The sequence below is a fragment of the Haliotis asinina genome, chromosome 6, assembly GCF_037392515.1.
Source record: "Haliotis asinina isolate JCU_RB_2024 chromosome 6, JCU_Hal_asi_v2, whole genome shotgun sequence".
NCBI classification, from domain to species: Eukaryota; Metazoa; Mollusca; class Gastropoda; order Lepetellida; family Haliotidae; genus Haliotis; species Haliotis asinina.
In genome coordinates, this window is record NC_090285.1 from 14,078,455 (window position 1) to 14,093,964 (window position 15,510).

At 37.9% G+C, this 15,510-nt stretch overlaps 1 protein-coding gene across 1 annotated transcript in view; it reads right to left on the reverse strand.

Moving 5' to 3' along the window:
• Window positions 1-1,410: 1,410 nt before the first annotated feature.
• Window positions 1,411-15,510, reverse strand: part of LOC137287700 (gamma-aminobutyric acid type B receptor subunit 1-like) — a 31,866-nt gene continuing 17,766 nt past the window's right edge. The window contains exons 13-16 of the mRNA XM_067820088.1: window positions 14,925-15,068; window positions 13,752-13,940; window positions 12,339-12,491; window positions 1,411-1,470 (exon numbers count right to left, since the gene is read on the reverse strand). Of these exons, the coding sequence (XP_067676189.1) occupies window positions 1,411-1,470; window positions 12,339-12,491; window positions 13,752-13,940; window positions 14,925-15,068 (546 nt within the window). The remainder of the gene's footprint in view (window positions 1,471-12,338; window positions 12,492-13,751; window positions 13,941-14,924; window positions 15,069-15,510) is intronic.

The window sequence follows — 15,510 nt, forward strand, 5'->3', positions numbered from 1 at the left end:
ATGCAAGAGGATAAAAGTTTAAATACCTTCTGACATCCTCATCGTCCCGTAGTATGGCAATCGTGAAACCCAAGTGACTCACATGATCCCTGATTGACCAGGACTAGCTTCAATATGATAAGAAACACTAATTTTTTTTACACAAAGAGTCTATCGTGGTCGTGTAATAAACAACTGCAAAGTGTAAACAAAAACAAACACAAGCATGGAGGTAAGCGGAGTTCAAGGGCGTATCCTTAGAGCGGCACATTGTGCTAATATAATATCCTTGATCAACATAGCACGTCCATAGTGATCAATTCGGTAACTAACGATGATCACATATGATCATCTTCTCACAATTAATGCTATATTATCATATTATTAAGAGAATAAGTCTCTTATTCATACTGGTTTTAAATGCTTACCCTTTTCGAGAACACTTTATGTCATCAGTAATTTTGTGGTGATCCGTTAATATGAGCTTAACCACCAATACTCCGAATGGATTTCCGGCGGTTGCTTAGAATCTTTGATAGGCTATGACGTTCAATATTTACTTATGAAATGGAGTACACATGTGCCCGATATATGAATATGTTTAACATATGTGCATGTGCTACCTTGTGACCAGACATCACGGAATGTGTCGTGGCAATGAAAAATATAAACATAGACGACGTGTGTTTTGAAACATGTCCCCTGTAGATTCGAGCATCTCTCAAGTTAATTATGAAACAAGGGCTTGAGCACAGTACATACACAGTCTTTAACATGTGAATATATTCATGAGATTAACAATATTCCAGAACACTAGTCCAAAGATACTGCGATATACAGTACATTCAAGATTCAAGTAACACACGATTCGCAAGTGACGTTACGTTTATCTGAAGGCATGACAACATAAATAAGGATTCAAACTCGGACCTCACTATTGCAGTGTCCCACGTATTCATGGCTCGCCATCACAAAAAATTATTTAATTATTTGTTTCTGTCAGTTCGTAGGTAAACATCACCCTAGTCACATTGTAAGTCTTAATAATGTGTCAGGATATTTATATTTTTGTTCATGTACCAGCCTCGATTATCCAACGCAACACTCTATATATAATTGCATCATAGAGTGTTGCGATGGATAATCGAGGCTGGTACATGAACAAAAATGTCTATACACATAATTGTTTATCGATAGTATTTATCGACCACTCATATACTGACAGCAAAAGAAACGCAACTCTGGATTTTCACAAGTTTTTAAATAAAATCATAAGGACATAAACATGAACGCTTACTTTTATAAGATTTCATTTTTAACTTAAAATACTATTGATAAACAACTATTTGTCTGTACATGGTTGTTATAATGCAATATGGTATCAACAAACAAGACACTTTGTTGGGATTTCAGTATTTTCAGTGGTCTGTCTCATTCCTTCTTCCTGTATTTGTCCAACTCCGCCTTTAATTTCTCGACCTCCAGGTTTCTCTGTAATGGGAAAAATTCACAATGAAAAGTGACATATACAAGGGCGGCGTGTCAGATGAATTTGTTCTGTAACTGCTCAAGGGTAGTTAAGGTCGACCCTATCCGACTATATGGCTTCCAGAAGACTAACTACACTAATATGCACATTTTATTTGCATCACAGAATTTGTTTCGTGTTTATCACAGCCATAATCTATCTATATGGCGGCGGTCTGTAAATGATCAAGTCTGGACCAGTCTATCCAGTGATCAACATCATGAGCATTTTTCTAATGGGATTCGATGGCCTCCAGTAGCAAAGTCTGCGAGCCTTAACAACCGGTCCCGTTACTCGCTTTCTACAACAAACCTGTGTTACACAAGATGAATGCTGTTTCGGAAGTATAAGGGATGCATGACGACTCACAAAAAGGAGTTCACTTTTACTTTTAAAAGCATTCCCCAAAAGAGAATAATCTATGAACGTCTGAATGTATCCGAACATCTTTGAAATCCATTAACACGTCACAATTTAATTCTGGACTCACAAAAGTCCAGAAACTCTCAGCACTCTGGCCACTCTCTCACAAAGGATTTGGCAAAATTAAACAGGCAGCTGTTATGTATATGTGCTAAGGATGAAAAAATGAAAAAAACATTTTTCGAAAACTCAAAATTTAAACTCGCTCGCCCATGGGCACACCCATGGGCGAACAGTGGCCAATGGGTAGGCCCATGGGCGAAAGAGTATAATTTCATCCAGAATAAATGTTTTGGAGGTTGTAAATGAATGAAAAAATGATAATAAGTATCATGACACACATTTCAGCTTGTTGTGACTTGACTCTGCTAACTGACAGCGATTTTAAAAAATCTCGCCCATGGGTGAAAAACATATTGGCCCATGGACGAGAATAATTAATGTCATTGAAACTACATGTTTTTTCCAGGCTTTGCAGTTTTTCAATAAATGAACGTGTATTTATAAGTGTCGTGACGCGAAATTAAGCTTATTTTGACTTAATTCGGCTAATTTAGAGTGATTTTTCAAAAAGTCTCGCCCATGGGCGAAAACCATTTGGCCCATGGGTGAGAATATTCACTTTTACTCAAAATACACCTTTTCTCATGTTTTGGAGGTTGTGAATGGATGAAAGTATGTTCATAAGTATCATGTCACAAAATTCAACTCATTTTGAATTAATTCCGTTAATTTAGAGCTGTTGAACAAAATCTCACCCATGGGCAAAAAACATTTCCTTTTACACCAAACACTTCTTTTCCAATATTTGGAGGATGTAAATGAATGAAAGTACATTTATGAGTATCATGACAGAAATTTCAACTCATTTTTACTTAATTCCTCTAAATGAGAGCAATTTTGAAAACTGTCGCCCATGGGAGAAAGACATTTTGGCCCATGGGCGAGAATATTTGCCTTCACTGAAAATACATCTTTTCCTGTGGTTTGGAGATTGTAATTATGAGTATCATGGCACAAAATCCAACTCATTATGACTTAATTCTGTTAATTGAGACCGATTTTCAAAAACATCTCGCCCATGGGCGAAAAACATTAGGCCTATGAGCGAGAATATTTCCTTTTCACTCCAAATACAACATTTCTAATGTTTTGGAGGATGTAAATCAATGAAAGTGCCATTATGAGTATCACGACACAAAATGCAATTGATTTTGACTTACTTTTGCGAATTCAGGAAGATTTCTTTAAAATATGCCAGAATAATTACTTTTACTCAAAATACATCTTTTCCTGTGTTTTGGAGGTTGTAAATGAATGAGGATATATTTGTAAGTATCATGGCACAAACTTCAACTCATTTTGCCTTAATTCTGCTAATTTGTAACAAGTACAAGAATTTTTTTATTGTCTTGGAGGTTGTAAATTTATGAATGAAAGTGTGTTTATAAGTATCATGACAAAAAAATGAAATCATTCCGGTCTTAATTCGACTAATCTCGCTCGTGGACTTACATATTTTCGTTTGCTTGTTTTCTTTATTTTGCAAACATGTGGTTTAAAAATAGATGAAATTCTAATGACAGTTCAGTTTAATTTCGTGAGTTTAGTTTTATGTCGCACTCAGCAATATCCCAGCAATATGACGGCGGTTTGTAGAAAATCTATTCTATAAATATAACAAAATTCAACCTATAGCTATGAAGTTGAAGTTATTTGTGAAAGCCCTAATCAAGAGTGACCAAACTCCAGTGACTATGCTGGGACACATTAATAAACGGTGTTGTGAGATCTTTAAATTGTATTGAAATATGTCTTGTCAGTTCCACTGACATTCACCAAATGTACCTACCTAGTAGTTTTAAGTGCACCTACCCAGTTTAGCATGTTTCGTTTTAATAGTGTGGTCTCCATTTTTAGTAATTCCCGTTTGCCCGTCCCGGCTTTTCTTCGTCCGAGGTTTTATGGGGTATTCTCCTATTTGTCAGACCAGAAATAATCTACAACAGGGGTAGGTCACTCGCTTGTTTTCTTTACCATTTGTACTAATTAGTATGTGCCTCGTCATGCTCCAATGCACAAAGTGACCTGATTCGTTTCCATTGCAACTTTTAACAGTACTTCAGCCAGTTTACTGTATCAGTCGAAATCTTACAATGAATGAATGAATGAAGAGCAAGTTGTATATGTGAATGAATGAAAGAAATAATAAAAGAAAGAAGTTCATATGTGAATGAATGAGACAGATATGATAAAAGAAAGAAGTACATTGTGAATGAATGAAAGAATAAATGATACACCACGGCCATCCCTTCCAAAACATGCTAAAGAACGCAAAACTATCGTTAGATCACATGTGTTAACATCAGCTTGTTATTGTCTCCCTGGTCAGACGTAACAATTGTCAGACAGGTTAAAACAACAAACTATCTGGTTGACAGCACAGCTGCCTGTTGACGCAGTATACCCACATCACCTACTTTTCCTGCGTAATCTTCATCTACATCACCATCCTTAATACATGTATATTGAGCAGAGAGCACAGAAGGCCGTATAGATGTAACCACTGAACCGTGGCGTCTCTCTGCTCCCAAGTTCCCAATTGGGGGTGTCCTTTTCTACCTCTTCCATTAATCTTTAAAACATCTAACAAGCTCAACGCATGCAACTTTTTACTGAAATGTGATGTTATACATATCATAAGAGTATTTTGTATGTATTATTCAGTTGATAAATCATTATTTCATGATCCATATATGTCCCATATTTTGCTTTGATTCTGTAACTACCCACATTATCACATTGAGACCATCCTGATGTATCGAGTAAAATACGATTGTATAGTTTTGAGTTTGAATCTTGGCATATTTTACCGGTTTGCCACTTTTGCACTCTACCTTTTAAAAGGGGGCGTGCATATTTTGGTGGTTTTTAGTATTCCATCTATTCATTTGGATTTATTAATTTATTTGTTTTTGTTTTGTTTTGTTTTTTACTGCTAGTGGGCCTGTTAGTCTGCTTTGATAACTGTACATTTATTCTGACGTTTGACGAGCGGAACATGAAGTGTTGTTATCATGTATGTTATGTAATTAGATTATTGGTATGGAGCGGCATTGATATGTATGTTTATGCTTGCCAATCCAGTCCCGATTACTTGAGGAGATTGGTTTAAACTATAGATTAACGTATCCATACTATTAATGTGTAATCATTATATCGGGCTATGAGGAATACGTAATATAATCAAGATTGACTTTGCGTTTACTTTTCTATTTTTTTAATAAATTTTCACTATTTTTGCTACACTCGAAAAGATTTACTTTGGCTTTCGTGATTGTGGTCTCTAAGTATTTCAGAAATTATGTTGTTGAGACAACTGGAACTGTTGATCTGCAGTCTTTCAAAATTCATTTTCACAAGATATATTCTCCCTTTTTACCATTTCTCAAAATGAACATATAACCGTTTACACAAAGGTATCTTCCCGTAAAATAAGTAGGAAGAAACATGAAGCATAGCAGTGCATTTGCCATATCTGAAGTTGTTAAAATAATCCTGAAAACTGTCATTTCCAGCATTCACCTTGCAAGCAATTTTATCAAGAAACTAAATAACTCATTACTAATGGAAGGAGTGAACTGAAAGCCCATTTTATTAACTGAAGTCACTGACTGAACTCGCTAACATCGATTCACTTACATTCTGGTACACGTGTCTTATTTCGTTTCCTGCGGACACACATTTTACTTTTTTTTATAGAAAATCCGTGTCTAATCCCATAAAACTACACCGTTGTCACTACACCAAACGATTTTGACCTCGACCCAAAACAAAGGTTTACAGGACTCTCCTGTAGATATCCCTTTCTTGATAACGAGTTTAACAGCTACGCCGAAATGCTGCTTACCCTATAAGAAGTTGTATATCCATAGAACTTTCGGGTTTTTTTTCAAATGATCATGACCTGAAAAGATATTACTTTGTCAGAGACTTCATAAGTGATTTTCAAGTTCTAATCCACACACTGATTTCAACTTTTTCATCATTTTGACTTTTATCTCAGTTTGTTGAGTATCTCAGCATAACTCGCAAAGACAGTGGAAACTGAGCGGAACGATGACGCTTTGTTTCTTCCGCGTTCACTTACGTAATTTCCGCAAAGCGCCTACGACAATTTGCGCCGAAAACGTCATGTCTCGTCCGCTGGTCTTGTTTATTGGAGTAAAACAGCTGCCGCTTTCAAGTGTATTTTACTTGTCATATACAAAATTCATCCATGGATCACATTAGGTCATTAGGGGACACCAGCTTTGAAATGAACAGGTGTTCGTGAGTATATATGGATGAAAAAGACTGATTGCGCAAGACGCGCAGCCAAATATCTCACATTCAAAGGAAATCTCGAATTGATTGTTTTATAAGGCGTCGAGCTGACCAGTTGGTTTTGGTGTTGTGTATAAACCTCCTTGGCAAGAACTTTGTCAAGCATACCTGCTTTGTCCTTTTGCAAGACCTGCACATATTAGTCTTTAAAAGACATTGACATTTATGTGCATGTGCTCTTAAAAAACCTTGTGCGGCACGATATTCTTCCAATTTAGTTATTGTGTGCATGCTGCATTTCAATTTTGGAAATGTGCTTAAAACATATTTTGATTCTCAAAGAATGTGGTTCGTTTAGCAAGCAAAATATTGCTTTGATTAACACTTCACCAGTACTATACAATATTACAGAATACACAAAACCGGATACACAAAAGGAGTCCCTTTTTATCCACCGAGACAAGTCCTACACGCCCTGGTGGGGTGTGGATTCGGGGGAGGGGGTAACGGAGGAGACGACCAAGACACACGTACTCCATACGCTATCATGGTCTTCCTTACTGCTTGAAGATCGACCTTTTCTCACTGTGGTCTATGATGACTTCGGTGAACGGAAAAGAACTTATTCACTGTGAAAACCAGAAAACAGTTGAATCCGTCCACAATTTTATCATAAAACACTAAGCTTGATTTTTAATTTTTAACAGGAAACTAATTAACTTGTCAAAAACCTTCTCGCAAATGTTCAGTGTTTCTACAAAGAGCTAGTCAGACACAACAAACCATATACAACTTATATGATAGTTGTATTTGATGTAATGATATGTATGCATATGTTATTATATGATAGTTCATATGGATGACGGCACATGCTTCATTTATATTGTATTATATGCTGTATGGGTGAGGTACTGTAAAGCTTGTTCACCAGTCCCAATCAGAGTTACAAAACACACAAATATACAACAACATGGAGATGTGTGGAGAAAATAAAGACCTATGGAGAACATAAGTGTCATAACTGAACAGAAATCATTCCGTCTATAGGTGAAGGCCGTGTGAGATTAGTTAAACAAAGAAATCTAGTCGACCATGCCTCCTAATCCTCTTACTCCTTAAACAATCAACTTGCCTGGGCTGTCTAAAATTGAATTGAAAATTTTGTAAATTCGATGTTTCGGGGATTACGTATGGAGGTAATCAGGTGTCAACACTATGGCGTTCGACGCTCCGGACATGAAGGAAAACCAAATACGTTATAAAGTACAGTAATGTGGTCACTGTGAGCGAGGCAGACAGTCTGATGAGCACAGCTCATTACGGAAATCTCTTGTCTTTGGAGCTGCTCGTTGAGACGCTGAAGCCTTGTCAATTTTTTCTTTATTCTTTATTGTGGCCACTGTGTCACAATATGCAGTTTACATTGCTCACAGACCCTCGATTCACGATGACGCCAGCTTTCTCGACTACTGTTCGTATCATGCAGGAATTGGTTCCAAAGCTCATTCTTTCACCGATGTCTTTGTGTATGTGTTTTAGCTCGTTAATTAGCGAAGAGACGAGTCTTCTGCTATTCTCGGGCACAAGTTCTCCAAGGCAGTCGACGCTCCGGGTGTCATTAGAACAGCGTTGAGCACTGTCACACTACACTGCTTTTCGACAGTCCTGTTGTGTATTTGATAAAACATTCAACAATCCGGGTGTGAACCAAAAGAGGATACCACCATTCTCATCGGTGGATGAAATGGGATGAAGAAAACCCGCATACTCTTCATCACATTGCTACAAAGTATTTACCATAACGAATGTTTAAATATCACTTTATGTAAATAGAGCATCAAAACAAGCTGAAACCGTGTATTATATTAACATGGTACTAACTATAGTCGATTCGAACCACTGCTTTACAGTTCACTGACTGCCGTGGATGCAGGCTTTTCCCACGTGGCGGGGAAAAACTTAATGATCTATTCTCCCTCGCAAGGCCACGTGAACCAATCAGAAATGGACATTCTTAAATGGGGTAGGAGAAATGTGCCCTGTACGTTCTTATGAACCTTGATCTTTCAGGTACATTTCATCATTTGTGTACAAATACTGGTCTAGAATAATGTTTCAAACAATTTAATACGTATTGATGCAGGGGCTCATTATATGTTCTTGTTTACGTCCCTCGTCAAACGTCAGAATAAATTTACAGGTATCAAAGCAGACTCACTCGCTAGGCCACTAGCAGTGAAAAAAACCAAACAAAGCAAAAACAGATAAATCAATTAATTTAAACAAATAGATGGAATACTAAAAACAACCTAAATATTAGTATGCACGCCCCATTTAAAAAGATAGAGCGCAAAAGTGGCAAGATTCAAACTCAAAACTATTCAATCGTATTTTACTCGATAAATCAAAATGGTCTCAATGTCATAATGTGGGTAGTTACAGAATCAAAGCAAAATATTTTACATGTTTATGTACGATTTATTTAGCAACGCCAGAAAAATCCCCGACAAACACGGCCGCTTCTCCTCAATATATGGGTTTGTGAGAGTGAGGGTACTCCCTACAAGGCTCACTCCCATTTTATGTATTTTCTACTCGATAGGTACGGAAAATTAATTAGGCGATGTGGGTATGTCATGACTGGTTGATCTCTCAGGATTAGGTGAATTGGGTATGGGAGAGTCGATATACTATGATCATAGGGGATTTAGCAACCATGTTGGAGTGAAGGAATGACAAACTCTGTGATAGATTAATGAGTGTCTTTTTTAAGCATTATGAAAATGGGAATGGTAAATTAACACAAAATGCCCTAGACCTGTCCAGGTCTCAATGTGATAATGTGGATAGTTACAGCAAAATACATCAAAGCAAAATATGGTACATATATGGATCATAAAATAATGATTTATCAACTGAATAATACATACAAAATACTCTATGATTATGTATAACATCACATTTTAATAAAAAGATGCATGCATTGAGCTTGTTAGATGTTTTAAAGATTAATGGAAGAGGTAGAAAAGGACACCCCCAATTGGGAGCAGAGAGACGCCACGGTTCAGTGGTTACATCTATACGGCCTTCTGTACTCTCTGCTCAATATATTAAGGATGGTTATATGAAGGTTACGCAGGAAAAGTAGGTGATGTGGGTATACTACGTCAACAGGCAGCTGTGCAGTCAACCAGATAGTTTGTTGTTTTAACCTGTCTGACAATTGTTACGTCTGACCAGGGAGACAATAACAAGCTGATGTTAACACATGTGATCTAACGATAGTTTTGCGTTCTTTAGCATGTTTTGGAAGGGATGGCCGTGGTGTATCATTTATTCTTTCATTCATTCACAATGTACTTCTTTCTTTTATCATATCTGTCTCATTCATTCACATATGAACTTCTTTCTTTTATTATTTCTTTCATTCATTCACATATACTCCTTGCTCTTCATTCATTCATTCATTGTAAGATTTCGACTGATACAGTAAACTGGCTGAAGTACTGTTAAAAGTTGCAATGGAAACGAATCAGGTCACTTTGTGCATTGGAGCATGACGAGGCGCATACTAATTAGTACAAATGGTAAAGAAAACAAGCGAGTGACCTACCCCTGTTGTAGATTATTTCTGGTCTGACAAATAGGAGAATACCCCATAAAACCTCGGACGAAGAAAAGCCGGGACGGGCAAAAGGGATTTACTAAAAATGGAGACCACACTATTAAAACGAAACATGCTAAACTGGGTAGGTACACTTAAAACTACTAGGTAGGTACATTTGGTGAATGTCAGTGGAATTGACAAGACATATTTCAATACAATTTAAAGATCTCACAACACCGTTTATTAATGTGTCCCAGCATAGTCAGTGGAGTTTGGTCACTCTTGATTAGGGCTTTCTCAAATAACTTCAACTTCATAGCTATAGGTTGAATTTTGTTATCTTTTATAGAATAGATAAATTCAAACGAATCTCCAGGCTTAGTATTCTAAGTGTACTGTACATGCTGCTGGAAGTAAAGGGCTTCAACAACCCATGCTTGCCATAAAAGGCGAGTAACGGGATCGGGTGGTCAGACTCGCTGACTTGGTTGACACATGTCATCAGTTCTCAATTGTGCAGGTCGATGCTCATCTTGTTGATCACTGGATTGTCTGATCCAAACTCGATTATCTACAAACCGCCGCCATATTGCTGGGATATTGCTGAGTGCGACATAAAACTAAACTCACGAAATTAAACTGAATTGTCATTAGAATTTCATCTATTTTTAAACCATATGTTTGCAAAATAAAGAAAACAAGCAAACGAAAATATTTTCGTCCACGAACGAGATTAGTCGAATTAAGACCGGAATGATTTCATTTTTTTTTGTCATGATACTTATAAACACACTTTTATTCATATAATTACAACCTCCAAGACAATAAAAAAAAAACTACGAAAATTTAAGTGGAAGTCCAGATTCTTGTACTCGTTACAAATTAGCAGAATTAAGGCAAAATGAATTGGATTTTGTGCCGTGATACTTACAAACATATCCTCATTCATTTACAACCTCCAAAACACAGGAAAAGATGTATTTTGAGTAAAAGTAATTATTCTGGCATATTTTTTAAAACTCTTCCTGAATTCGCAAAAGTAAGTCAAAATCAGTTGAATTTGGTGTCATGCTACTCATAATGGCACTTTCATTGATTTACATCCTCCAAAACATTAGAAAAGATGTATTTGGAGTGAAAAGGAAATATTCTCGCTCATGGGCCCAATGTTTTTCGCCCATGGGCGAGATGTTTTTGAAAATCGGTCTCAATTAACAGAATTAAGTCATAATGAGTTGGATTTTGTGCCATGATACTCATAAATATATCCTCATTCATTTACAACCTCCAAACCACAGGAAAAGATGTATTTTGAGTGAAGGCAAATATTCTCGCCTATGGGCCAAAATGTCTTTCTCCCATGGGCGACAGTTTTCAAAATTGCTCTCATTTAGAGGAATTAAGTAAAAGTGAGTTGAAATTACTGTCATGATACTCATAAATGTACTTTCATTCATTTACATCCTCCAAACATTGGAAGAGATGTGTGTTGGGGTGAAAGGAAATATTCTCGCCCATGGGCCAAAATGTTTTTCGCCCATGGGTGAGATTTTGTTCAACAGCTCTAAATTAACGGAATTAATTCAAAATGAGTTGAATTTTGTGACATGATACTTATGAACATACTTTCATCCATTCACAACCTCCAAAACATGAGAAAAGGTGTATTTTGAGTAAAAGTGAATATTCTCACCCATGGGCCAAATGGTTTTCGCCCATGGGCGAGACTTTTTGAAAAATCACTCTAAATTAGCCGAATTAAGTCAAAATAAGCTTAATTTCGCGTCACGACACTTATAAATACACGTTCATTTATTGAAAAACTGCAAAGTCTGGAAAAAACATGTAGTTTCAATGACATTAATTATTCTCGTCCATGGGCCAATATGTTTTTCACCCATGGGCGAGATTTTTTAAAATCGCTGTCAGTTAGCAGAGTCAAGTCACAACAAGCTGAAATGTGTGTCATGATACTTATTATCATTTTTTCATTCATTTACAACCTCCAAAACATTTATTCTGGATGAAATTATACTCTTTCGCCCATGGGCCTGCCCATGGGCCTACCCATTGGCCACTGTTCGCCCATGGGTGTGCCCATGGGCGAGCGAGTTTAAATTTTGAGTTTTCGAAAATTTTTTTTTTCATTTTTTCATCCTTAGCACATATACATAACAGCTGCCTGTTTAATTTTGCCAAATCCTTTGTGAGAGAGTGGCCAGAGTGCTGAGAGTTTCTGGACTTTTGTGAGTCCAGAATTAAATTGTGACGTGTTCATTGCATTCCTTTCACAAAAGGCTTCGAATCTTGGAGCTCGAACAGTGGAGCAGTTATTATTTCATGGAATGGAGATTTAATGGACCTGGATATGCTCTAAGTTCTCTTGAAATGTCAGTAAAACGGATAGCTACAGTGGTCACTGATAACTCAACCAAAACCTGATAGTACAACCGGAAATGACGTAATTGTACACACTTGATGGAGCGTCTTCTCCACTGTAATCAGACGGTGTGCAGTGACGGCAGATGCTCCCATCGTCCCGGCAACCGTTGGCAGCCTCCCTCCCGCCACCGTGATCATGTCACCAACGTCATCTACCTGATTACCGATGTTCTTAACGGAGAGTACCTAGTACAAATACAAAAATACATTGTACAAATGATGGCCATATCGGATATGTCCATATACCATACATTCCTGGTGTTTGCCATCAGTTTTAATTTGTTTTAGATTTTGTGGAGTGACATGGTTTCCCATCATTTTCTGTAACCATAAACGTAAGGCGGAACCTGAGTTTGCTGATTCAGCGTTTGTTTTACGATATGGCGGTGTTATGTAAATAATCGAATCTGCACCAGGCAAACCACTGTTCAACATCATGAGCGAAGATCTATGTAATGTCGATGTCACCGAGCCTCAATAGTAAACCCCGTTAGTCTCCCCTGAAGACAAGCATGGGTTGCTGGGTTAAGACCATGGGTTAAGACCAATCCTAACCCGGATCTACACCTGTTTCGGTGAACTTTACCCATAGTGCCGGGTACGCTATTGTGAAGCCCTTGAGTCGACATTGATTTACTACGAGGCATGCAAAACGTAAATAGGAATGAAATAACTCAAAAACGTTTGGTCCCTACGAAGGGTACCAACACGTACTTTATAAATTGTCAGCTCCGGGCTCATTGTCAAAAAGCCTAACCCTGTGTTCATACGTCTGAGCGTCTAAGAACAACATTCAGTTCATTTCTCAACGTTTTCTAGCTCTGCTGTGATTGCACTTTACCCTGATTTTGCAATAATGACCCAAAAGGAATTATCACTTTAGAACTAACATTTTACAGTGCTTTATAGAAACGTTCAGACAATTTACTGTTCAACTTCTCTGAATACAAATGCCATTTGGAAAGAGGTCAAACGTATAACATGTATTGTATTCAATGTTTCATGTCACGCACAAAACTTCTACACAATATTGTTCTAATGGGCGTACAAATCTTTCGTGAAATATTTCTATTTCACTTGGAACATTATTCCCTGAAAATAATGCAATGCATTGCCAAAGAAAAGAAATGTCTCAAGGTGCTTAAGTATTAGAATACATGCAAGAAAACCGTTAACGTTACCTCTTTATAAGCAATCTCTGCTGAAACCAGAGTCGGGCGTACAATTGCAGTGCTCCTGCATCATGAGTGTATGTTTATTTCAGCAGCAGTTCAGATGTAAGATGTTGTTTGTTGAAAACATCTAGCGTGGAGAAAACAATCCAGGGATTGTCATCAAGCGATGCAATGGTAGGGAATGTGTTTATGAACCACATGATGACACCAGGTGTTCGCGAAATGCTTAGCCAATCTACCCCTAATCTCTAGACGGGCATTGTTGTCCTACCTTTGGAACGAAGATAAGGCACTGGGTGACGGTTGTTGCAAGGATGACGACTGCTGAGGTTAGGGCGTAATTGATGTTGACCTGAGTTCTGAGAGACATGGAGACGGTGACGCCGAGAAGACTGAGCACGAGGACGTTGTACACAGACATTCCAATCATCTTGGAATCGTTCAGACCGTCAAGCTTCACCTGTCATATAACTTCATTGTTCAAAAAAGATATGTAGGGGTAGGATAAACTTATGCTTGATGACACCTTGATAGCCATCCCGGAAATATTCGTTACTTCAATTATATTCTCAAATTTCTTTCATGCACTCGTAATTTGGATTTTTTCCTCACTGCTCACCTCATTATTTCATGCCTTTTGTCAAGTGTCGAAAATTTCCAGAACATAACGGACATTATAACAAAATAATGGACATTCCAGCGGGGTGTCAAAAAGGTCCTTGTGGTCTTTCAATGCTCGGCGACGGTAATTCGTGAATTGCCGTATATTGTTACACCATACAGACACGCAAAAACAGGTATACTAACATTTTGAGTTTCCCATACAAGAAAAGCAGCAAGACGGTTGCTAATCTTTTGAGTTTCCCATACAAGACAAACATGCACGCAACAAGGGTTACTGACATTTAAAGTTTCTAATACACTACAAACAGGTAAGCAACGAGATTTGTACTAACCTTTCGAGTTTCACGTAAATACAAACAGGCACGCAGTACCTTTCGAGTTTCCAACACACGACAAACAGGCAAGAAACAAAAGCTGTACAGTCCTTTCGACTTTCCCATACAGGACAACATGCAAGCACCAGGAAGTGTGTGCTGACCTTTCGACTTTCCAATACAAGACAAACAGGCAAGCAACAAAATGTGTACAATCCTTTCGGGTCTCCCATACAAGACAGACAGGCAAGCACCAAGAGGTGTATTGACCTTTCAGGTTTCTCATACAAGACAAACAGGCAAGCACCAAGTCGTGCACTCACCTTTCGAGTTTCCAGTACAAGACTAACCGTCAAGTCCCATACAAAACAAACAGGCAAGCAGCACGACGTGCACTGGCCTTTCGATTTTCACATGCAAGACAACCCGGCCAGAAGCAAGATGTGTACTGACCTTTAGAGTTTCCCATACAAGACAAACAGGCAATCAACAAGAGGTGTACTGACCTTTCGAGTTTCCCAAGCCAGAAAGGCACCCAGCAGCATAAGGATACCCTGCAGGGCGAACAGCGTGGCTGTGAAGTATACCTGGTTTGGAGACTCGCACAGTTTCACTACCCTCTGAGTGATGACATCTTCCTTGTCATCCAGCTGCAATAATGATGACATATGATTAATACCGATGTTAGCAGTACTTCAGGTTTTGGAAAGTGTTTCAAACCTTACATGTCAACTGTTGTAAAATCACCGTGCATGTATCTTGAGCTGGAGACAAAGAATCATAATCATTGTATTCTGGCACGAGTAAGGCGCGCAACTTGACGCAGAAAACTTCAGCTACTGACACCCACAGGGCCACTCTCAGCCAAAGCGATAATGATAACAGTTGTTAATATCCCCTGCAATGATAGTCAACATTCACGCCTTGGTAGATACAGCAGCATAATGTTTCAGGCTCATAAAGAAAGTAAACTAAACATTTCGGAAATCAATTCAAACGAGTACATGTTCAATATTCACGGATAACGTCAATGCCTGTGTGATTGGGACGTTCTTATGCAGCAACATGACGTACATAGTTTGGAAAACCGAA